Here is a 24,425-nt window from a genome sequence, read left to right on the forward strand (position 1 = left end):
TTGGGAATCCTAGCGAGCGGTAACGAGCAAGTATGGATATTTTTACTATGGAATTGTCAATAGTAACAGACCTCACATGAAGTCAAAAGAAAAGTATTCTGCAGTAGAATTAAAGCAGTCTGAAATATCTCTGAGGCTTCTAATGATATAAAGACCCAGAATCTGTTCCCGGCTTTTTACTACCTCCTCTTTCTTTTGTGCCTCCTAGCATCTTGTTCGCTGTTGCTGTACTCTGGAGACAAACCTTCAGTGAGCTCCGACCACAGTGGTCCCCAAGTCTTTTTCCTCTGAGGATCCTACTATTCACCCTGTGCAGTAGGGATGAGAGAGTTGTACTGACGTAAGCTTTATTAGCAAAACTTCACTTATCCGAGTCTTAGTTTCACCAACGTTTCTGTTACATAGTCCCCTAGTGTATTTAGGTCCATTCTGTTCTAGTCCTCTATAGGCTTATGAAAAGAAAACGCTAGTATTAAATATTCAGGTCAGGCATTGCTCGTTTATGAACATACATATCTCTACCAAAGTAAGGCAATAGTGTTGTTCAGGATTTCTGTTAACCTCTGTTGATTCAGGTAAAGGATAACTTTAATGTATCTGAACCTGAAAACCTCTTGTTTCTCAAAAAACTTTGTTGATATCCATGAAGTTATATTGATGAATAAGACTTGCCTGTTCATAGAGAATTTGCAGACTTTTGACATTGAGCATCCTTGTGGCGCTGTGTTGTGAGCATGTGCTGGCAAATTGACAGAGCTGAAGTAGGATTTCTGAGGAACTGAGGATGTGAGCTGGAGATGAAAACTAGTTTCACCAAACTGAATGCGAAAGGGAAACAACTAATTTTAAAGTTTACTTTATTTAATGATTTTAAATGAAAGATTTATGTCCATCCCAGTCATTCCGCCAATTATCTTTAGGTACTGACATTGTCTAAAGGTCATACGTTTTTTTGTTTGTTTTTGTTTTCCGAAATAGCATTGTGGTACACAGACACTTTAAAATGTCACTATAGAAAAGGCCATGTAAGCAGCAAAATGGGGTGTGCAGAGTTGGTTTCAGTGTGTCCTCTCTGCACTCAAAATGCTCTTGGGCGTTCTGTGGCCCAGTCCAGTGAAACACTGAAGAAAAGGATAAATTTCAGTGCCTGAGTGATCACCAACTTTCAGAGTGATCTGTATATTGTAGAGGTTACGTGCATTCTCATATCCTTTGCTGGATTGGAGTCCTAATAGATACGGGAATTTGAAGGTGACACTGTTAGAAATGAGTTACAAGTGCAAGTAAAATCGTTGAGTTTTACTATAATTTCTGTCTTTCTAAATTCAGCTTCAGTCTGTTGTTTGAGCTTTAGCGGTGTGACTGAAGAAAGAATTCACTGTCAGTACTTGTTTGGCAATTTCTCTCAGCTGTGATGTTCCTAGTATTGATCTTTTTAAGTCCCCTGTTAACACCTCTGCACGCTGAGGAGCAGCTATTTGCACTGCTTACCTAACTCAGCATCTTCCTATAGAGTTAGAAGGCACTGCTGGATACCCACGTGAAATACTTGAAGTATTGATAGGTCTTTCTTTCTGTTTTTTTTTTTTTTTTTTTGCATTGCTATAACCTGCCATATGTATGGACTGATGTGCTGCTGATGTTATGGATATGCCGTAACAAAGACAGACATCGCTTCCCAGCTCTGCTTGGCAGAATGGGGTATGAATTCTGCCAGCTTGCTGAGGATGGCGGTTTTATCTGGCTCCTCGAAAGCAGAACTTTCTCAAGAATATGGGGCTGTGAAGGACACAGAGTTGTAGATATTGGAGGAAAGCAGGCTAATTCATGGCCATCTCCTGGCCTCCAGCCCAGCACTTTGCTCTTTAAAGGGGTAATTGCTGTTGTCTCTGGTCTGGAGCCAAAGCCACGTGGGACTGGGAAGAATGGCCAAAGCAAATTGGGAAATAATTGGAGGGACTGGAGAGCATGCTAGCTGTAGACAAGATGCTAAGAAATTCTTAAAAGAAACTGTCTAAAAAACATTATAAAGCATTAGCACATGGCGTTTTGCTTGATGATATGAACAGGTTTTCACGTAGACAAGGTGCTTCCCTGATGTCTGGGACTTTCTCCCAGCTGCATGTTACGTTCCCACTAAAATGCAGAGGCCCTGGAGTGCAGAAAAGGTGGGTGGGAAGCAGGCGGCCACCTGAGGTCTAATCTTACTTAGGGGAAAAAAAAATGAGTCTTTTTTTTTTCCTTCTCAAAAACTTGCCCTAAAATCTCACGGTCAGCTGCTACCTTTGGCTGCTCGCCGTCAGTATAACATAGCAGGAATCTTCCTGCTGCAGCTCACCCACGTGAGAGCTCCTCGCCCACACCCCGTCCGCTTTCTTTCTCCGCACTCTGAAGGATTGCTCTGCTCACCACTCCGGACAGGGCAGGCCCGTGGGTCTTCCGGAGCTTTAGTGATACAATTTTGTGGCATGTGCCCCAGATTAAGAGCCCTTTACGGCTCTGGCTCTTCCTGCTTGTCTGCTCTTGTTTCCTATTGCATAACCTGCTCCCTCTGCCAGAGCAGCTTCCCTCAGCACTGGCTGCTCATCCCACTTGTCTGGTTCCCCTTGCCCTAGAGCTGTCTCTACACTTTTGAGTGCTGCACTGCACCTCACACGAGTGACGTCCTCCCTTTACTAACTGCTTTCTATTCACCAAATTGCTTGGGATCCACTTGGGTCTTGATGCCTGTTGAATACTAGCCAAGAAGTAGTCGGTGGTGTTGGATCTTTGAAACGTGGGTTTAGCTCTGTGAGACTACCCGCAGCACTCGGGTTTCTCTCATTGCTGTCTGACGGTGGTGTTACACAGGAATCACTCTAAACATTGCTGACCCTTGTTGGCATAGGGAATATAGACGTGTAGGTCAGCCTGGTATTAAGAAATTACTGGCAGCCTTTTAATAGACAGTCGATTCACGAGGTTCTACGGAACATCTACTATTTTTACGTGCAGTGGCTTGCTGAAGACATAGTGGCAACCCGTAACAAACAAAAAGATTCGATAGAAATTCATTCATCATTGAGAGCAGGAATCCTTTCTGTGGAAGTTTCTCTGTCACTGACCTAAAGCTCTCCTGCTTGGAATGGTGCAAACACCAGTGTGAGGATGGAATCCATCCTCGTGTTTGACTACGTAATGGTTTGGTTCATTTGTTTCCATTGTCCTTTTTTTTTTTCTGGTTTATTTTTCATTGAAAATGCAAATGCAGGATTCCTTCAGTGCCATAACACGAATCTTAACATTGGAGAAGTTCTTGTGTGTGAAGTGACCGCGATGTCGTTGTTTTGGGATCCAGAAACGATCCTGCTGATACCTGTGCTCACAAAATTGTCATTCTCTGTTAGTTTCCATGATGTTAGAGATCACTGCACTTCATAAAAGTAATCAAAGCTTAAGGTACTTGTCCTGAGAACAGGCTACAGTCTATCAGCTAGAATGACACTTTGCAATCTGCGTGATAAAGAGGTAGGATGAAGATCTGCTGCATGAGGAAATGAGCAGGACTAAACTTTGACTTGTTATCCTTGCTGTCCTTGGCCAGGGAAGATAATCTGTGATAAGATTTTTTCTTCTACATCCTACCTTCCTCTGCATTTGAATTGTGGTTTTGTCAGGCTGCTGCCTACCTACAGGATTAGTGGCCTCGTAATGGACAAAACTGGGGGCTGTGCTGTAGGGACCGTGCATGAGGAACCAGATCTTGTTTTCCCCCCTATGTGCCCATAGATCTGCGAAGATGCTCCTGGGAAGGAAATAACAAACAATTTTACATACCGTGTAGGAATAGTATTAGAATTGAGCAATGCATTACTTCTTTATGGACACGAGGGAATAATTTTACCTGGATTTGAAATCCCCAGGAGTGTGCCTCAGTCTCTCAGAATTTACTTTTCTTTAAGTTGGAGTAAATTCCAAGGACGGGTTGTGGGATTATTTTTTTTCTTGGTGAAGAATGCAAGTGTAGACTGTCAAAGTCTGTCCTGGAGATTAATGGCTTTTCACGGACACTTGGTATATAAAAAAGTTTCCTAGCTATGAGAGAAGGTATGGTAGAAAATGAAACGAGACCAGCGATCCGTTAAGTTCGGTAACCCTTCACCATGAGTCTCCACCAGGTGCTTTGTTGGAAGCTGCAAGAATTCCCCCACTGTACAAAGCTGTTCACGGGGGAAGTTTCATTCCGATCCCAGGCATTTATCTTCCAGAAGCTGTTTGTTAACTGCTCTGCTTTGTTGCTGCACCGATGTCAGCGGTACTAATTGGTGCTAAGCACAAAATCGGTGTGGGCACCAGAATTACTTCTTTTCTCTTGGGAAGGCTCTTTTCCTGTTGTTTCAAGTAAACTTGTATTTCCAGAGTATTTGAGATAAAATGCTTCGGATTCTCTTTCTCAAGAATACAGCGTTGTTTTTCTTTCCTTCAAATCCTTCTCTGAAGCTTCATTCTTTTAGGAAAAATGTTCTTTTTTTATAGTAACTTATGCTTGTGTCCTGTATTACGTTCTGCTTCTTGGATTGTTTTTCGGATATATAACCTTTCAATTAACAGTAAGGAAGATATGTATGTTTTCTTAAAGTAGGTAGGCGAATGGTATCACCCATTAAAGCAATTCTTCAAGTAATTTCATTGTTTTGAAGCAGAAAGGATGCTTGGGTTTTTGTGAAATGCTATTCCAAAGACAAAAAATTCCATTTTGCACATTATACTCTTCAATCAGTACCAGAATTTTGAGAAGAGAGGGTTGGATTCTTTTTTTCTGACTGACACTTGTAATCGTTGAGGCACAGTGGAAGAATTTCTTACAGCATTTATAGCCAGCACTGGTGAGCCCATTGCTTGGAATACAGCTTGGTTTTGAAGGTTGTTCTTCAAAGAAGCTGTCTGAAAAATGCGAATTTGGAAATATGCCTTGTTTCAAAATCTGGAAACCGTGACTTGTAATGAAAGATTTGAGCTCCTTTGTATTTATCCAAAAACCAACCTGACCGTAGTCTGTAATCTTGCATAGTGGGAAGAAACAAATATACGGGCTTGTTACTATTTCCTAGCTGGAATTCTGACTGTAAAAAGAACACGGTGCGGTGAGGGGAAGGTAGCTATGTTAAGCAACATGCTTTTTGTCCTGTTGCCTCTTTTTTCATTTTGGATACTCAGCTGAATGCATCCAAGTGTTCTTTGTTCCTCAACTTTTGCAGTTCTTGAAGGAAAAGGAAACCCATTAGGTGGCAGCAAAGGCTTTCCTGCAGCTCGTGCAGTTTCTCATTCACCTGCTGTGGTCAGCTGCGGCACTGCAGTAACTCATTCCTGGAATGGATTTCGAGGTGTTGGTGCTATAGCATCGTACTCTTGTATTTAGTAACACGAAAATATAAATGGAGGGTTAAGGTTAACAGTGGGGAAAGAGAATTAGTATTATCAGATCATAGATTTTTAAAGCTGTTTGGGACCAACGTGATCTACCAGTTTGACTTCCTCTGTAATACAGATCATTGCATTTCATCCAATTATTCTTGCACGAAGCTGGTATGTTGTGGTTGAGCTAGAGAGCATCATTCAGAGTGAAATCCAATCTTGATTTAAAGCTAGCTTGCTGAGTAACTGTCCTCAGTGTGTTCTCATGGAACTGTATTGCACCTGAACGGGAGGTCATCCTCTGGACAGTCTCGGTTTTGTCAGAGCTCTTCTGAGCTCTGAGATGAAAACTGCACAATTTTTAGTGCTCAGGTTTCAGTAGGTAGTTTTTCAAGTACATGCATACATTCATATGTGCTTGAAATGTATGTATATTTATACTTTTTTATTCTTACGAATTTCCTAACAAAGTGGGTAATTGTATTCCCCAAAGGTCGTTAGGAGTTAGGAAGGCTTGCAGTCACCTGGTGGGTTACCTCATGTACCCGTCCATAGTCACTATAAATTTCTCTGTGTCCTAGACCTCATAAATTGGCAGCAGTTTGCAAAATAGATCATAAGTGGGAATTTAAATGCTGTATAGACCTTTTCGCAGACCCTCTGCACACCAGTGAAGTTAACCTTGAGAGAATGAGCACGCTTACAGCTGTAAGTTATAGGCTTGAAATTGCTGGGTGAGGTTCTTTGGCCTCTGCTATGCATGAGATCAGAATAGATGATCCGAATGGTCTGTTCCAGCTTCAAAATACTATGAACTACTGCAGAGGTCTTGTGTGGGCTCTTTAGCACAAAGATAAATCAACCTCTTTGAACAAAAGCCAGAGAGGAATATTTTATCTGAATAATTTACTGTATGAAAATATTCTCTGTAGTATATTAATCTGTCATTTTCTTATCGTCATATTTCTGCCACAGAAATATGGCAATAAGAAAATACAGCTAGCTCCTGTTTAAATGTAGAGGCTTACAGTATATATAGAAAATAGTGTGGGCTTTGAAGAACCCACTCTGAAGCTTTAATTTTTATCAAATTGAGTAGATCAGTGTTTGGCTTTCAGTGATCTAATTGTCTGCCTAAGTAACTGGGGAGGGAGGAGGAACCCACAAAAGTTTTCTTTAAAAAAAAAAAATAAAATCTGGGGTTGGCAGCATTTGTCAAGATTAAGAAAATAAAGCAATTGTATTTCTTTTCTTGATTCTTTCCATCAGGGAAAGATTTATCTAAGTTAAAAGTAAGCATTGTGCAGACGCGTTTGGTCAAAGCACTAAAGAAACAGTTCCATGGACATGATCGTTCTGAAACCTTCATCCTGATCCCCTCCCAAGAGGCAGTGGACACTCACCCTGTTTTTTCTTTTTTTTTTAACTTCGATTTTCCCTTCTTTTCCATCCTCATCTGTGCTCATCTCTTCAACAATTCAAGAACTTGTAGCTGTTTGTTTTTTTTTAACCTTGCTTTTTTTGTTGCTCACAAATACCTTTTCTATCAGTGCAGGTAGAATTAATTATGATCTTTTTAGTACTTTCAGATAAAAAATGGTTTGAAAAGGGAAACTTAAAAATGCACTCTGACTGAAATCCAGGTTTTAGGATGTATTTCTGTTTACACCAGTGTTATGTGGCATACTGACACTCTAGTGAAGAATGAAGGCTGTAATATGTACTGATTAAATTCCAAGAATTTAAATGGGAATGTTTGCTTCATCAGTCAGAGTCGCACAGAAGACTTGCATTTTTCTTATGATTGCTGAGAGTGAGACCTATGAAAAATTTCAGCCTTTGGAGGGCAGGCAGAAGTTGTTTGTTTGAGCTGTAGGTTTAGAATATTTTTCCTTATGAATTACAGAGATTTTTTTTGTTTCCCTTCTCCTCTTTCTCTTTCCCATTTTGTCTCAATAGGAGCAAGGAGGACGTAATAGCTTTATATGAAAGGTGCAAAACAACTGAGATGGTCCCAGTCCGATTTTGCGGAGGCCTTGGGGCAAGGAACAGCTGGGCTCTCAGGCTGAGGTTGTCGCTGTGTGGCCTTGGGCAAGTCATTCAAGCTCGCTAGGCATCAGTTTCCCTTCTTTAAAAAGAAATGTCAGGAGTGTTTTGAGAAGATGTATTAACATGTGAATATCACGTACCGCTGTGTCGATATTTGCTTCTGTTGTTGCTTGTGTCTTCTGTGCTTGTGGAAATAATCTTGTGAGAGTCTGGAAAGAATTTCAGCTCTCTGTAGTGGCAGTAGGTGGTTGGAAAAGGTAAGAAAGAGGTAGCCAGCAGAAATTATGTGTGCAGGGGAAAAACAGGCAATGGAAACCAATAGCCTAGTGAAGATGTCAACTTCTCCTTTTGTGCATTAACAAGACGTACCACAGCTCCAGTAAGTCATCTCCAATATTGCATCTCTGAAATATGCATAGCACACGAAGTGAAGATTTGCACTTAGATGAATTTTTTGAGTGGACCTTTTGGCTATGTCTGTAGGAGGATAGTTTGACATTTTAATAACGGGTCAATAAATAATACAGTGTGAAACTGCTGAAAACGGCTTATCAAAAGAAAATTTCCCAGTGAAACCCACGGTCCAGCAAAAAGTCAGCTGAAGTGAAAGACAATCCGCTTTATCTCTGAATACGTAGTTCAACTCTCATTGACAGAGAACCACGTATTTTCTTTCTTCATTAGCTTTGTTTCAGTTTTCAGCCGCTGGATTGTATGTTTTTCTCTGCTAATCACAGCCCAACACGTTGAGAAGTCTTCAGGATGGTGGTGGTAGGTCATGAGCAAGTCACCTTTAACATCTCTTGCTCAAACTAGCCAAGTTAAGCAGCTTTAGTAAGTCTTGATGTAAGACACGCTTTCCAGCCTTTGAGTAATTTGCGTTGCTCTTTCTTTGAAATACTGAAGGAGCTTACTGAAGAATGCAATTAGCAGGATTTAGTCTCATGCCTGTTGATTTAGAAGGAGCCTTTCCCCAAATTATACAATATGTGCCATATAAAGATAAGGACGTACCTGCAAAGTTGTCAGCATACAGTCAGCCCCCATTTTAGTTTAAAAAAAAAAAAAAAAACACACAAAAAAACCAATAAACAAACAAACAAAAAAACCCCACAACCCTCCTTTAGATATTGAACAAGGGTATTGCATTCATTGTGAGCATCATAAAGCACAAATTTCTGTGTAGGGCATTTGGGTAATCCGTCATTGCTCGTGCTGTTGTCCCAGCCACACTTTCAGGCATTGTTTGTATTTAGTTCCCAAACTGTGAACTACATAGCAGTTACTATTAATGAGTGAGCTTATGTCTTATTTTTGTTTTCAGGTTTCTGTGTGTGTGTTAATGTACTTTTATGCCAATAAAACCACTAAGAAAAGAGCCGTGAGCCGTTATATAGGAGGATGTGAGAAGGTAGGAGGTGACCCCAAGGACAGTGATCACCAAGAAGATATCACTTGCTAATAGAGAAAGAATCAAAAGCAGGCTAGTAAAAAAAACCAGCAGAGATGGGGGAACTGGTTGCAGAGGAAGAGAAGGGGAGAGGAGCAAGTGGTAAAGAAAAGTATAATGAAGGAGAAAAGAGGTAAGAAATAAGAAAGCCACAGCAAGAGGATTAACTAGGACAATACATTGATTGTGCTCTAGATGATGAAAGATACTTTAATGCTTTCCTAACGATGTTTTCCATGGAAGCAACTTCTGTAGTTTCTACAAAGCTGTTACACTTTCGCAAAATGGGAAGAGTAGTCTGGCATATAAGTTGAATGAGAACTGTTTCATATGGCTGCAATGAATCACCGATCACAGAATCGTTGGGGTTGGAAGGGACCTCTGTACCTCTTCTGGTCCAGCCCCTGCTTGAGCAGGGCCACCCTGACCAGGCGTGGCTTTTGAATGAGAGGGCATACGTGGTCTTTTGGATTAGTCTCACACTGGGCTTGTTCAGGATACATAAATGTGTGAACCTCCTTGCTTTTTTGACATTATCAGAAATGCTGTAGTGTTCTGAAATAGGCATATGCTGTAGCGCTCGATAGAAGGTGACAATCTCAAACTGCTCCATAAATTACATATAATGAACTTTCATATGAAGAAAGGCTTAACAAAAGGAGCCAGCTGGCTTAAGGAGAAGGTGGCAGATGAAAAGAACACAATTCAAAGAAGTGTTCACACATTAAGGAAGTATTTTAACAGGCTTTCCCCAGACTGTAAGTGGGAATGGAATTATACATTGCATGTAAATGTCAAGTGACAATAATATCTTGTGAGTTAAATCAACCTTGCAAACTCTTTCCTATTTTTCTTAAGCAGATGAATAAAGTTTAACTTGTGATTTCCTTACTAATCATCTTAGTAAGCAGTGGGTGAGTAGACTTTTTCTGTATGGGTAGATTAATGTGACATTTTCACAAGACTGTTTTTTTTTAAAGTTTATTACTTGTGGGTGTGGATCTAATTCACAGCTGCTTTTTGAGTGAATTAGGTATGCCATCACTTATTGAAATTCTGTATTTTTTCAGTATTTTTAGATTCATCTTTTATCCATTCTTAGTTGGAGGTGTGTAGTTTGTCCCGATGTCTCAAGGTAGTCTCTTAATTAAAAATGAAGACTTCTTTTCCACTGAAGATACCTACTTCAGTGCACAGATTTGGCTCAGTCACTTTTACAGAAAGCCAAGTTAAAATTAAACAAAATTAAAAAGTTTATCAATGTAGGGGGGGGGGGGGGGAGGAATTCTCTGAGCAAGTACATCTCAGCTACACAAATCTCAAGTACAGTGATACGGTTCTGGATTTAATTTATTTTATTAACACAGTGTTTCATAGCTATGTGATACTTTTCCAGTTCTGTTTAAGTACTGAACAGAGGGAGCTTTCCTGTATCTGATTACAGAACATTTCCACACCCGGTCTTAATTTATATTCTTTTTTTTTTTTTTCAAAACCACCCCCTTTAAATGACACAAGGCCCCACAAAGTTCTTTCTTTTCTCCCGTGGACAAAGATAACAGGGTTATCTAAAGAAATGCTGAGAGATCATCTTCTGTAGTGCACTTTAAGCTATCAAACAAATTCTTGTTTCCTCTCAAAATCATAAATATTTGCACACATGTGAGAGACCTGGGCAACATAGATTTGCATTGTTCTTTTTTTGCACAGAGATGTGCATTTTCCATATGATAACAAAACAGCAACTCCTCATAGGAGGAGAAATTCTTGTCTGAAGTTTATGGAAAATGAAATTCCAGCAATGGAAAGATTTAGCTTTGTCACTTACCAGTATGCAAGCAACAGGATGAATGCCACATACCAGCGATTCATGCCAAAAAGGGGAGATCTGCCAATTCACAGAAGAGGTTTTATGCGAAGGCAGCCTGCTAGAGGCAGGATGAATTGCTGGTTCTCATTACGCCTGGAGTTTGTGACCAGACTTTGCCTTTGCCTCGTCTGTGTAAGAGGATTAGGTTGTGGGTGTGTTTTTTGTTTTTTGTGTTTTTCTTTTCCAAGTCATATTGAGGAATTACGGGCTCTGAAAGTCCTGTCTTTGATACCGCTGCATGGTTAGCACTTCGAGAGCACCATATCAATCTGTGATTCATGCTGAATTAGATGTTTAGTGTGGGAGACATCACTTGACCTTCACTTACGTGAGACGCTGGTGTTCTGGGCTGCTATAGTCCAACCTTGTTTGCGTCCTGTTATCAACAGAAACTCGAAAATACCTAAGGCATGTAGAAGTTATCTGCATTTCTAACAAAGAATTAGCTTTGGAGAGGATACTCATTTCTCTTTTTACCAACTTTTGCAAGACAGAGACATTTCTGATATACTAACAGATCAACATTTATGATATTAAAAACAAACCTTTGTATTGTTAGCTATCCATTGCAAAACTAATTTCTCTCTAATTTATTGCAGTGTACATGTGGACCGGTGTCAGCTCTGCTGTAAGATCCATCACCGCTCTGTCCATAGTGGTACAGAACTTCAAGTTGCCTGCCAGCCAAATTTATGTAAAAATTTGAGCATAAAACTGGATAGTTGTTCTGCCCTGAGCTGCTTGCTGCTGCAGCTGGAGTACGTGTAGTCCCCTGGCTAGTTAGCTGAGGTCCAGTCCTGCTCTGTCTGGGACCACTGCTTCTCTTCTCTGGCTTCTGAAGTCAGCAGAGAAGGGTTGTCGAGGCAGAAATAGAAAAACTTAGAATGGGAGACTGTGTGGGTTCGGAGGAAAAAAAAAAAATTATGTTTGCAAAGTCTCTAATCAAAATATTTGACATTTAAAAGGCAGACTTATTTTGGCATTTTTCCTCCCCCAGCTGTTTCACTTTAGGTCAATAACGTTAAAATTTCAGTGCTGGAACAGCATTCATTGGTGTCTGCGTGATGCTGCTGCTGTTGGTTGGGGAAGACTAGCTTGGGTTCTGTGTTCCTTTTGTTTGGTAAAATAACTATGGCCATTAAACTGAGCTGAAATAAGTCAGTGCTGGATTGTCTTGAAGTGAAGGATTGCCTTGAAGTGAGGGCTTTTCTTTGTCTTACTTTCCCATTTGATATCTATTCAACTGCTTGAGCTTGTACCAGTGCAATCTGCTGATTGGCGCTTTGCTTGCACGAGAAGGAGCAGCTCTGAGCCTCAGTGGGACCAGTTTGTTGGGCGGCTCGTGTGGAGTCCTGGCACCAGTGAAGATATGGGAGGATGCAGTGGGGGACCGAGAGTGAGACTGCCTCCGTACTGAAACTGCGCTCGGTCTCTTTGAGCAGCGACTCTCCCGTGCTTCTCCTGCGTCACAGCCCCATTTGCTGGCCGGGCTGCATCTTGTGACTCCAGTTTCGTGTGGTGCCACATGGAGCATGTCTAGTCGGCACAATTAGATTTTGAAGCTGATATATCAGCAGCAGACTCGGATATTATTATAGCTGGAGCCCAGAACCAAGATAGTTGCATTTACTGAAACATTAGATCTGATTTAATGCGCTCTGATGAGGCCTTGTTGGCTTGGTCACAGAGCTAGGCTGCCTCCAGTTCTCTACAGAGACACGATGTGTCTGAGAATTTTGAAGGACTTGGGTGAAAAAGGTTAATTTTCCTATCTTTGCTGCTTGTCTTTTCCTCCTGTTTCCCCAAAAGTCAGTTTAAGATGGAGGAAATTCTAAGTAACTGCATTTCGTTTGGTGAGGATGCAGTTTGAATGTGCTTCTCTCAGATGAGAGTTAATAGGTTCATTAGTGGAAGCAAAGTTTATTTTGTAAAGATCCTAATGTTATTGTTTACTGTTAGATAATAAGAAATATGCCTTATGTTATGGGCAGACTTGCACTTCACCCTAAAGTATTTATTTTCCACGTGTTGATGAAATTTAAAGTAAGAGAAGAATCAGTTATTGACCACAGGAAGCGTTAACTCTGACTGGTAAAGAAAGAAGGAGGGGATTATCTCTGTGGGACTTGTGGTATGCAAGCAGAAATCTTGTATTAATACAGAAGAAATTGCGCTTCCTAAACAATAAAAATCCAGCCTGTTGGAAATGAACAATGTGATTTTGCTGGTATTCCTTTACAAGGGAGGTGATAGATCCAGCAGCTTATGAACCTTTTATGGGAATTGGAAACACCCACTAAAAGTCTTGAAATAAAAGAATTTTAAGTAGCACTTCTAGAAAGTGTTCTGAGGGATCAAAGAAAAACAATTACAACACCGTAAGGAGGATTTCCCTATTCCTTGTGAGGCAAGTATTTAATGCAGAGAAATTTTTGCCCCCAAAATTCTGATCTTGCCAATGTCAAATCTTCAGAGGAGAACGAGGGTAGGTCTTGCCAACCTTCCCATCTCCAGTTCTCAGGCAGGCTGGGTCAGCAGCAGCTCGAGGCTCTGAACCATGCTCTATTGTGTGGTGCAGACATGCCCACGCCTCCACAGGCAAGAAGCTTGTTAGTCATAGGAAAATCCTTTCCCATTAAAATTATTAGTGAATGTTGTTTTCAGCCTCAGTTTCAACCTATGTTGAAATCCACTGAGAAGAGAGGGGCGTATATATATAGCTAGGAAAATAGAGGGGTTTTAGAAATTATTGATTTCATGAGAGATTGAACTGAGATTTCGGTGTGGAGATAACGTATACATTGTGCTTGCTTGGAAAATACAGGCGTGGTGCTTTTACCTATTTCCTGGCAAACAATTTGGCTTTGGGTGTTATCCCCCCTGAAATTCCACCCGGCTACAGTTTGCCGCCCCCTCGAGTGGGCTGGTACAACTGGTTACATACCTGCACTTTAAATCCAGTTACAAGAACCATTGTTTGGGGGTTTCTTGTTGTTGTTTTTTGCTTTGGGGGGGGCAACGCTTGGATTGTTTCATCAGTCCCATTTGTAGCATGATGGGGTGAAAAGTCATATAGTCCCAGCAGAGGAGGAAGGTGGAGGAGCAGCAAGGATGGGCGCTGTGACCTGTGGAACTGCCTCTCTTGCCAAGGGAAAGGTACATGAACCTTGGTATTTAATTGCTACTGGTCTGTCAAAGTAACTTCTGTTTCTGTTCTTCTTGGGTCTGTGGTATAGGTTGGTTTGAGGAATGATGATTTACTCCTTACTTGAACAGAGCACAGTAGTCCTGGATAGACATCACCATAATACCAGAAAACTGATATAGGATTATGAAAGGGGAGAGCTTGACTTGCTTCTCCAAACTCTTGCATCTTGTAAACGCTTTATTCTCCTTTCAGCGCTCCTGCCTACTAGTTAGAGTTTGTTAACTTTAAATTGGTCTGTCTGCAGAACCAAATAAGGTGTTAGTTGGTAAAATAAAGATCAATTGCACCATGTCCTTGTAATTTACTAAGGAGAGAATCACTGAATGATAGAATATTCCCAGTTGGAAGGGACCCACAAGGATCATCGAGTCTGACTCCTGGCTCCACACCGGACCACCCAAAATTCAGACCATGTGTCTGAGAGCGTTGTTCAAACACATCCTGAACTCCAGCAGGCTCGGTGCTGTGACCACTGCCCTGGGGAGCCTGTCCCAGTGCCCGACCACCCTCTTGGTGAAGAAACTTCTTAACGCCCAGCCTGACCCTCCCCTGATGCAGCTTCATGCCAGTCCCTTGGGTCCTAAAGAGGTGCTGGTCAGAGAATTCTTTTTTCTTTTGTCTGAAGGGTTTGGCATAGCCTGGTAGTTGCATGGGTCTTAATATATAGTCAAGCAAGGATCCATTTTCATGTGGGTAGGTGTGCATGTACTAGCTGTTCCTTTTCGCAGGACTCTATGAGGGACACTCAATGCAGAGGTTACAGTAGGAGAAAATACGTAGATATGATATAAAGACTTCCTTCTATTTGCCTCCCATGGCAAATTGTATTTATCTGTATGAAAGGTTAGGTTGTCTTTTTGTTATTTGTGTGTCTCAGCCTAAGTTAAAGCATCTGTATTTGTGTGGAATAACATTTTATTTAGGATTTTATACAGCAAAACCTGTCGGCGCACGTCGGAGTGTTTGCTAAATGCAACTCTCTGTGAGAACCCTGTTTGTTTCACTAGGTATTACCCCAGTGTCAATAAGTGTTTGGAGATACTGCCCTTCCTTACCATGCAGTCTGTTTGGATACCGTGGCAGAAATATCTGGTAAGCTCTCAAGTCTGAACTGGGATCATTATGACTTTTAGCCTTCCCCTGATAGTCTTTAAGAAAAACAAGCATTGTAAGGAAGGATCTTTCAAAAGCGCTGCTGGCCTAGTTCTGCTGGCAGTAGACTTTAAGGGAGTTTCATGTTGAGCAAAAGTTTCATGATTACTTTGTTTTAGAATAATATAGTAAGTTGTTTTCAAAAGTGGTTAGTAATACTGGGTACCTCAGCTGCTCCGTGCCCACTCTGAGATGACTGTTGTTTTCAGAACGTGTGCGACACCCACTCTCTGAAAATGCTGTCCCCTTGAAATGGTTCAGACTGGGCATTCGGAAAGGAGGCACCCTGCGTCGTCCATTTCTGTTGAAGTTCGGACTCTGTCTACAATATAAAGCACTCGGGTTTCATTTCTATGGGATTGGCAAGAGCCTCCTGAGTCACTGAATCTTGTCTTCCCGTTTCAGACAGTCATAGCCTACAGGGAAATGGCTTGTAACACGAGATGAGTTTTCTTGTCAGGAGCAGTTTGTAATCTAACAGCCACTCTTGGCTCATCGTACTTTAAAAAAATAAAATGTAAGCATTGAGAACTGGATAATTGAAGAGTTTTTTGTTGTTTTTTTTTTTTCAGTTGCTGTATAAAATAAATGTTTCAATGCAGACTGCAAACCACTGCCCTTTCCGCTGCAAAATAAAACCTCAAAAGACCTGACTCAGGTGAAGCAAAATGTTTGACCTGAATCCAAGTATTGTAATGTGATTTGGATTTTTTTAAAAACAAAAGCCAAAGAGAAAATAAGCTGAAGTTTTAGGAACCATTCACAGGTGATAGTTCTGGTGGAACCGTGGGCACGGTCAGCTAACAGAGTTCTGCTGTGCTGGTTTGTCCCTGGCAGGTTCCAGTAGTCCTTTCTCCCACACTCATCTCTTTTCTTCCCCCTTTCTCTTTGGTAGAATATTGGAAACTCAGACTCAACTTCCTTCTTTGCTTGAGAGGTATCTGTAGATGTGAACTCGCTTTCATCCACCTTCCAGAGGGATGGTTTAGAGACAAGGTTGTTGGTTATTGAGGAGTATTGCAGAATGAATGAGGTCAGAAGGGACCTCTGGAGGTCGTCTTCTCCAAACCCGTGCTCAGGAAGGGCCACCTACATCTGGTTTCTCTTTCTATCACTGATGCCATTTCATTTTGTAAGACATACCTAATTTTCCCTAGAGTCCTGGTATCTAGGTGAAGGTGTAGGTCCGTAAAATCACTGTTGCACACTCAGCCTGTAACTCTGTCTGTACCAAAGCTTTCTGCGTGAGTGGAATGACTTCATTAGGAAACAGTGAAGGAAATCCAGCTCGAAACACACTGCAACCCTGTTAAGGCATTTCCTGAGAAGCTGGAGGCGTCTTTAGGACTGGCTTCAGCTGTAAGTAGCTTCTGATTGTTGTATGGAAGGAAGTTTTGCAATTACTGCCCCGAGTTCCCTTTACTCCACCAATTGTCATTCCTCATATGGTTGTTGGCACTCTGATCAGCAATAATTTTTCTTCTCATGCTAATTGCAGTGGTTAGTTCCGTGTCCAGAGGGCTTCACTGCCATTTTTGTGCATTCCAGTTTCAACCATTTCTCTGGCTTTCATGTGAAGACACCTGCATTCAGGAGATTCAGTTTCAGGACACAAAACAGCTTTTTGCCGTTCCTGTGCATTACTTCTAATTTCTTTCTGTTTACAACTTTCTGTACTAGGCTGCTCTTTTTGCAGCCTAATAAATAAATACGTTACAGATCAGGGAGATGAGGCTTAGAAAGAAATCTGCAGTGAGTTTTCTGAGGAGCTGTCCGGAGGAAACGTGGAGGATTATCCTGAGTGCTGGAGAAGCGATCAGCCTCCTGTTTAAGTTCCTGTTGGTCTGTATGGTCTGAGTACCGTGGCGGGGTGCAAGTACACCTAGAGAGAGGAGGGAACTAACGCTGTGGTCTCCTCCGTAGGTCTGTACCGTCTCCACTGAGCATCTAGACAGTAGGAGGACATCTTACTACTGTCTTCTCCAAATGTTTTGTGTGAATTTATTTATAAAGATTCATAAAGTGTAGGCTAGTTGTTACATTTTTTTTGTTTTTCCAGATGTGTTGTCCAATTTTAATTACAAACAGGTCTGAGTTGACTAGAATTGGGGCCAAGGAGATGGGGCAGGGGGAGTCTGCACTTCTTTTTTTAACATAATTGCTTAAAAAAAAAAAAAAAAGGCCAACAAAAATGCTTAGCTCTATCCCGAATTGAGTATGCACATTCTCCCGCAGAAGATGGAACTAAATCAAGGCGTCCTAGAGCCTGTATTCCCCTGCTGTCAGCAGTAACTTGAAACCTGCTGGCCAAGTGTGTGTTTTTTCATGCTGCTGGTGCATATGAAGACAGCTGCCTACTACTGCTATTGCTGTTGGCTCGAGTGACAGATGTTTGTGTTGCATGTGTTTTAAAAGTCTGAAATCCGCTGTCAAAATCTGTGGGCAATGGTTTCCCATTCCTCTTTTGCCTCGTACAATGGGAGAGCCTGATGGAAAAAACAGCGTGTAGCCTGGAAGTTAAGAGTAACCTAATATGTAGTGCAAGAGGTAGAACTCCCAACGTCCTGTTTTGCTTAAAATTGAAAGCTTGGTTTTCGTTAGCCAATAATACGAAGACGTCAATGTTAATATTTATGTTAATCCACGCTGTCTGTGCTTAACTGTTCATTTTATGTACTGTTTTACTTGGAGGCTTAGAGCCCGCCTGTAATTTCACGATACTCCAGACTACTTTGTGTTTCAGATAGTCTACTGTGGAAGTGAATGATTATTTTAATTGGTATGTGTTGGCTGGAGGTCAGCTCTTACACCATAAATAAGCAAATAATGATGTGGTTAGTAACTTCTGCACAGAGAAAGAGAAAAATCCTTTTTTTTTTGTGAAAAATCTTTAGAAATTCACTAACTTGTGGATGTATACTGGGACCTAAAGTAAACACTAAATATGAACTCAGATGTTAGAAGGAAAACCAGTTTGGGGTAAATGGGGGGTGTTTTAGACAAGTGCTAATATAGAAAGTGTTAAAACAGAACTGATTTGACTATCCTGTTACTGTAACTTCTGTTTTAGCGCTTTGGGGTTCATGATATGTAACCCTGCCATGATTGATTACAGTTTGAATCAGCAGTAAGGCACCTGAGTGTGATCAATTTGATCTCGTATTAGAAATGAGAAATTGAACTCTTGGTAGTCTCTTTATGTAGTTTTGTTACTCAATTTGTAGGGAGGCTTTTCGGAGTAATAACCCGATTGCTATTATAGAGAGAGTTCATGGAGTCACGTGAGCTTGAATTCATTCTTATGAAGAGTGGATATTCAGCCAGCTAATTTTAACATGATGCACATGAGCCTTTGAAAATGAAAATTATGGCCTTGAACTGGGCTTTCTCTGAGCAAAAGATGTAACATTGCAAAATGTATAATCTCTGGGTGGTGAGGGTAAAGGCTTGTGGAGAAATGCTTACTAAACTCAACATATTTAGCCTAGATAACAAGGAGACTTAACTACAGCATGCAACTTCAATGGTATTTTGTGGCAGTAGCTAAAAGCATATGCAGAGAGTTCGCAATGCATTCCTTAGATATGAATTAGAAACAAGATTAGGATAAATTTTGATTAGATAGCAGCGAGGCACCCATCCAGTACTCGCAGAGCGTTTGGTTTTGACGTTGAGTTGGGTTGTTGGCTTGCAGAGTGAAAGGTCTGAGTGCTTCGGAGAGTTAGCTGGAGCCTGGTCGGAGGGCACTCAGCGGATAACGCAGTCCCAGTCTGATGGGAGAGGGAGAGTGCCTCGAGTCTCTCTCTGCCATGAACCTCCACCGCCTTTCTCACAGCTGAAATAAAGGTGGCGGTGGGGTTTGCGGAGTGGGTAACACACAATGCCATTTGAATGTTTCAGAAGCCTGATATCAGAAATAAATTTTGATTCCTCTTGTGATTATAGCGCTATTAAACTAATGGGTTGGTGGAATTTGGGGGGGGGGGGGGGGGGTGAGTTGCAGGATGGTGATTAGAAAAGACAGCTAAGTCTTTCTTTCCTAATTTCTTCTTCCCCAGTAAGATGAGGTCAGCTGGGATGTTCTTATTAGTCTGTGGGGGTGTCTGTTGTACGGAAACATCGAAGCTTCTGGGATCCCTGCCTTGGTGAGCTGTAAAACTTCACATCCCGATACAGAAACCCACAGCTTCTCACCACGTGTACACAAGGTCTGCTCTGCTCCTTACCAGGGAGTGGCAGAAGTGATCTTAACTCACCAGGGGAAAGGAGAGTGGTGGGAGCGGAGGAGCCATGCACAGGAGCGTTATTGCAGTGTCTAACGTAGGGCTGTGATAGTTTTGTAAAGGCAAACGGAATACCCTGTAATGTACGTTTTCTTTTAGGTCTTCTGTAGGAGTTGGGAGATGAGTGGAACAACGTGGGAGACTTCATCTTAGCTCTCAGTACCTTGAACTGCAGGTAGAAAATGTGCTGCAGTATCTGTCAAAGGGCAGAAATAAGGGATGCCCATCCTTGACCTGTCTACAGTCCTTCAGACCCATCTGTATTTCCATCATGCCTTCAAGGGCATGCTCTGGTCGTGTGTTAGGGTCGGACACGTTCAGAGCTCTCACAGTACATACAACATAACGCACAGCCTCATGGGCATGGAAGACCAGGGAGACAGCAGTGACTATCGCCGAGACTTAAACCAGGCCGGTGGATGGGAGGAACGGTCAGGACGTGAGGAATGTAGGGCAGGATACAGTTAGAGATAATGTCCCTCTTCCCTGAGCTGTTCCAGCTCTTTGTGCTTTATTTTAGCGTGCTTCTCCAGTGCAGTAAGATCAGATGAAGCGTTATTATTCCTTATCTAAAACTTTTTTTGAACTTAGGACAGATGGCGTTCATACGGCTCTCTTGGTATTCAACAATGCGCTTCTCTTCCCCTAAAAAAATAGATTTAGGCCGCTGTAGTTTCTTTATGCTGTGGATATGATTCATTTTGGCCATGGGAGGAGAATGACAGTTACTTGCTACACAAACCTTTCCTGTGATTCACGGAGTGCCATTTGTGTCAGCCTTGAAGGAGGCACTTCATATGCTTCCTAGCAGGAAGGAAAGAGAGCACGATCACAGTTACCAGATAGGGTACGGAAACGGGGTGGGAGGGAAGGGAAAGGGGAGAGGGAAATGCTGATTATTCAGAAGAAAGTTGCGGGGATGCCAAAATTCTGTCTGCACTATCCATTCATCTACTTAATGAAAAATGGATACGTACCAAGCCTGGATAGAATTACGGGAAACATCATGACTGTAATTGCCGTGTTCACAAAATAGTATGGCTTATTACGTATCTTTTTTGGGTAAATGTATCTTAACACTTTTCCTTCTGTCTCCTGGATCCATCAATGTGGTGTGCAGCTCCGTCCTGCGTGATGCGTTTCAGCAACAACTTCAGGTTTTGCTCGTAAGCCGGGACAGCCACGCACAGGGCTTTCTGGTAGCTTTGTGCAGGGAGGGCTGTTTGTGCTCCAACGTACTCACACAGTTAGCAACTTAAGAAGTGTTCTGCCTTGCCAAATAGGAGAGCATTTGCCTTTATTCACAAAAAAAAAAAAAAAAGGATAAAAAAAGGAAAAAGAGCTATACAGTGATTTTAGTCCTAAAAATAACAGCACAGCTTAAGGGTACTTACACTGCTTGTAAAGGAGAACACTCCACTAAGTGACTGCCCCTAAACTAATGCTGCATGACAAACTTTGGGGCTCTTCCACACCTTCCAGCTGTTTTGTTTTTGTACCTGCAAACTGCAGAGTAGGAGTAAAAGGGAGCAGGAGAAGTAGCAACTTACGTTTCCTAATACCTTAATTTCCTGAATGGGTTCGGGGTTGTGGCTGGCTGTCCTCCCACAGGTGGCAGCATTTGGTGCGGTACATGCACCTGTGTCAGGAGTTACCTCAGCGCCTGCTCAGCCCTGCAGCACCCACGAAGAGTCCTTACCCAGCTGAGGAGATGCACGGCAGGTCAGAATGGGAAAGCAGAGGTGAAGTTAGAGATGAAAGGGGTGAAATTAGGAGCAGCGCGGCAGAGAGTGAAAGTGGATGTGAATTACTAAGCACGTGTCCTTTATTTATTGATTTTTCACTGGCAATTAAAGTTTTACTGTCTGATTCACCAATATTATTCAGTTTTCCATTGCTTCCTGGGTTATAAAATGCTAGCTCTGTTTTGATTTTGCACTAGCTATGTTTATTGGGGACAAAGGGGTCTAGTTATAGCCGTGGACTATACTGTACTGAAAGGGCATTTCAGTTTCTTCTGAGTAGTTCTGAGGCAATGTGATGAGTCATGAAATATAACTTTTGCAGAAAATATCCTGATTGCCTAATGACTAGGTGCTGGTAGATGAAATTACGCACACTCTCCCTTGTTCACATGAAACCAGGGAAGTGTCCTTCTGAGTAAGATGTTTGTTCAAGTTACCCAAGAAATGTCAAGGTTTACAGTTGCAAAATAGGAAGGAGGTTTGAGGAGCTTGAAAGCACCTGCTGTGCCTTACACATGTTGTAAGAAATTCACATTAATGCTTGTCTTCGTATCTGTAAAGAAGAAATGCTGCCTGAAACAAACACAGCTGATCATCCCTGTACGAAATATTTTGTTTTGCAGATGATGTGGAGGATGTTAACAGTATGGAGAAAGTCATGTTGGAATATGCTGCGATGGACAGAGAACTTAATCACTATATGAAAGCAATTGAAGAAACAGTAAATCAGGTAAACTGTCACCTTCTATTAGTTACAAAAACACGTCCTTATTTAAAGAGCATCTTTTAGTAGATACAAATGTTACGTTAAAAAAAAAAAAACAGAATTTGGGAAAAATAATCTTCTAACAGTATAAAATACTAAAGTTGCCAGGACAACAATTAATTTTTCTTCCTGCATGCAGCGTGATCCAGTTCCTAATTACACATTTGTGTGTTACTGCTTTCCACAAAACTCTTGCACCAGTCAGGGTACGGGACGAGCAGCGCTTTGGGAACACGTGAGGGCCGTGTAGTTAGGTCACCGGCGTCTTGGACGGTACCGGCTTCGCGCGGCGTGGAAGACGGGAGCTGCATAACGAGTGATTTCAGGAATAAACGCGTTGTGGTAGGAGAGGAACTAGTGGTGCCTGGTTTCCAGCGTCTTTCAGCCCACATGGATTTGCTGATCCTTAATAAAGGCCTCCCCATGCTGTGCCCATGCCCCCTGCCACCTGCCCAGCCCCAGGGGCTCTTCGTCCAGGCCACCAGGCCCCTGCTGCTGCTTCACCTCACCAACAGCTTGGGGCTGTGGCCTCCAGCCCTCACCAGCACTGCCCAGCCAGTGGCAAGCAGGGTGTCGAAAGTGCGGGTGCAATGGCAGATCCATGTGTTGAGAGAATCAACTTCAGTGCTGGCTGCTTGATTGCTTCATTTTCATCAGGAGAGGTTTCGATGGACGTCAGGAACGATGTTGTTACTGTGAAGGTGGTCCAGCACTGGAACAGGCTTCCTGGAGAGGTGGTTATGCCCCATACCTGCCAGTGGGCAAGAGGCATCGGGATAATGCCCTCATGAATACGCTTTGGCTTTTGGTTAGTGCTGAAGTGGTCAGGCAGTGCGACTAGGTGATCTCTGAAGGTCCCTTCCAATCGATTCCATTCCACGCCGTTCCATCCCATTCTGTCCCATCCCATCCCATCATACTCAAGAGAACTCAACTTTAAAAGTAACCTATTTTGGTATCTGCAAATAAACTTCCAGGCATCAATTTTGTAGGAATTTCTCTAGAGGAAGCAAATGCATGTCCCTGATTTCCCTTCAAGGTACAAAATCTGTGTTTCAAGGTACGAAGGCGTTAGAGCATTTCAGCTAATTTTTTTTTTTTGTTTTGCTATTTTTAAAACAAAGGAGAGGAAGCGATGCATTTTTGCACTAGCTCTATTCTGAGAGATTCTGGCAGGTTTTCTTTTAGTGAGTTTTTAAAATCATCCTGAGTCAGATGCTCAGCTGAAAAATCTTCATCCAAATAATTAAATATTGCATGTTTAAAAGGAGCTGGAAACTATGCCTGCATCAGCAAATGTTGGACAGCATACTCGATGTTCCCCATGCAGTATTTAAATACACATTCAATGAACATGTCACCATAATTGCAGAACTGCTAGTTTATATTTCTCAGAAATGGGACAGGTCAGAACTTTTTCATTTTCTTTGGAATATTCAGGATTTTTAAAGCTTTCCTAATAAAACATAAGGTAGTGCTCACGTCATTAGTGATTAATGGTGTATACCTGGACTTCAGTGACACATGGTAGGTTTATATTTTGATTGTAAGCTATTAACTAAATGATGTGTTATTATTGTAACAATATAATAGGAATTTCAAGTAATTTTCAACAACGTACCTTCTTTCATTATTCCTCTGTATCAGCAAAACACTTTCTTCATATTTTAGGAGTATAAAGAGGAAATCTGTGCCTTAGCTAGCAAAGTGCTCAAATCCTGTTTGCTTCAGACGCCTTTACTCATGACCTTTAAGTTAAGCACAGGCTTAACTGTTCGTTGAAGCAAAGGGAATTTCGTGGGCTTAGGTAGGGCAATGATACAGTCATGATTGTTGGACTGGCTTCAGCAGCATCTGTTGTGTGCACATCTATGCTTGTGTGTAAAGAAAGCAAGTACTGGAAGGTTGGTTTTTTTTTTGTTGTTGTTTTTTTTTTTTTTACCCCTCCCTAATTTAACTCGTTTAGATTGTCAGACTCCTCCTTGCTTTGCTGAAACAAGCTCCTTCCCTGTTCTTTCATTCCTAAGACTTTAAAAATGCAGCTCCAAGATGTTGAACACATTCAAGGGTCTGCGTAGATTATAAAGTCAGTAATGACTAATTTATTAGCCTCAAGCCATGCTTCTCCTATCTTTTTTCCCTACCTCACTCTAGGGAATTTTCTGTACTTTCCACTGCCTGCATTCTGAGCAAACCTTTCAGAATAAGAGAAGGAAATGCGTATAGGGTTCTGCAGTAGAACAAAGATGTGAACTGTTCCCTAAAAACTAACAGCTCGTGCTTTGTTTTGGAAGATAGCTTCACACCGTGCCTCCAGCACTGCACGGTGGATCTCCAGTTACCTGTCAGAGATCACCTTCAAATCTGCTTCTGGGAAACAAAGATACCATTGCTGAATTTAGGGCTGCACCTGGAGGTAGCTGTAGAAAGGCTTGGATTTAAAATAGCCTCAACTGGCTTGCTCCCTGGCTCCATCTGAATTCCTTGCCTGAGGGCTTTCCCTGGGAA

General features: G+C 41.8%; 1 protein-coding gene across 1 annotated transcript in view; it reads left to right on the top strand.

The window, feature by feature from the left end:
• The window catches only part of NSMCE2 (NSE2 (MMS21) homolog, SMC5-SMC6 complex SUMO ligase), a 130,029-nt gene that overhangs the window by 7,858 nt on the left and 97,746 nt on the right, over window positions 1–24,425 (top strand). Inside the window, exon 3 of the mRNA XM_035556179.2 lies at window positions 21,775–21,881. Within this exon, the coding sequence (XP_035412072.1) occupies window positions 21,775–21,881 (107 nt within the window). The remainder of the gene's footprint in view (window positions 1–21,774; window positions 21,882–24,425) is intronic.

The sequence above is a fragment of the Cygnus atratus genome, chromosome 2 (assembly GCF_013377495.2).
Source record: "Cygnus atratus isolate AKBS03 ecotype Queensland, Australia chromosome 2, CAtr_DNAZoo_HiC_assembly, whole genome shotgun sequence".
NCBI classification, from domain to species: Eukaryota; Metazoa; Chordata; class Aves; order Anseriformes; family Anatidae; genus Cygnus; species Cygnus atratus.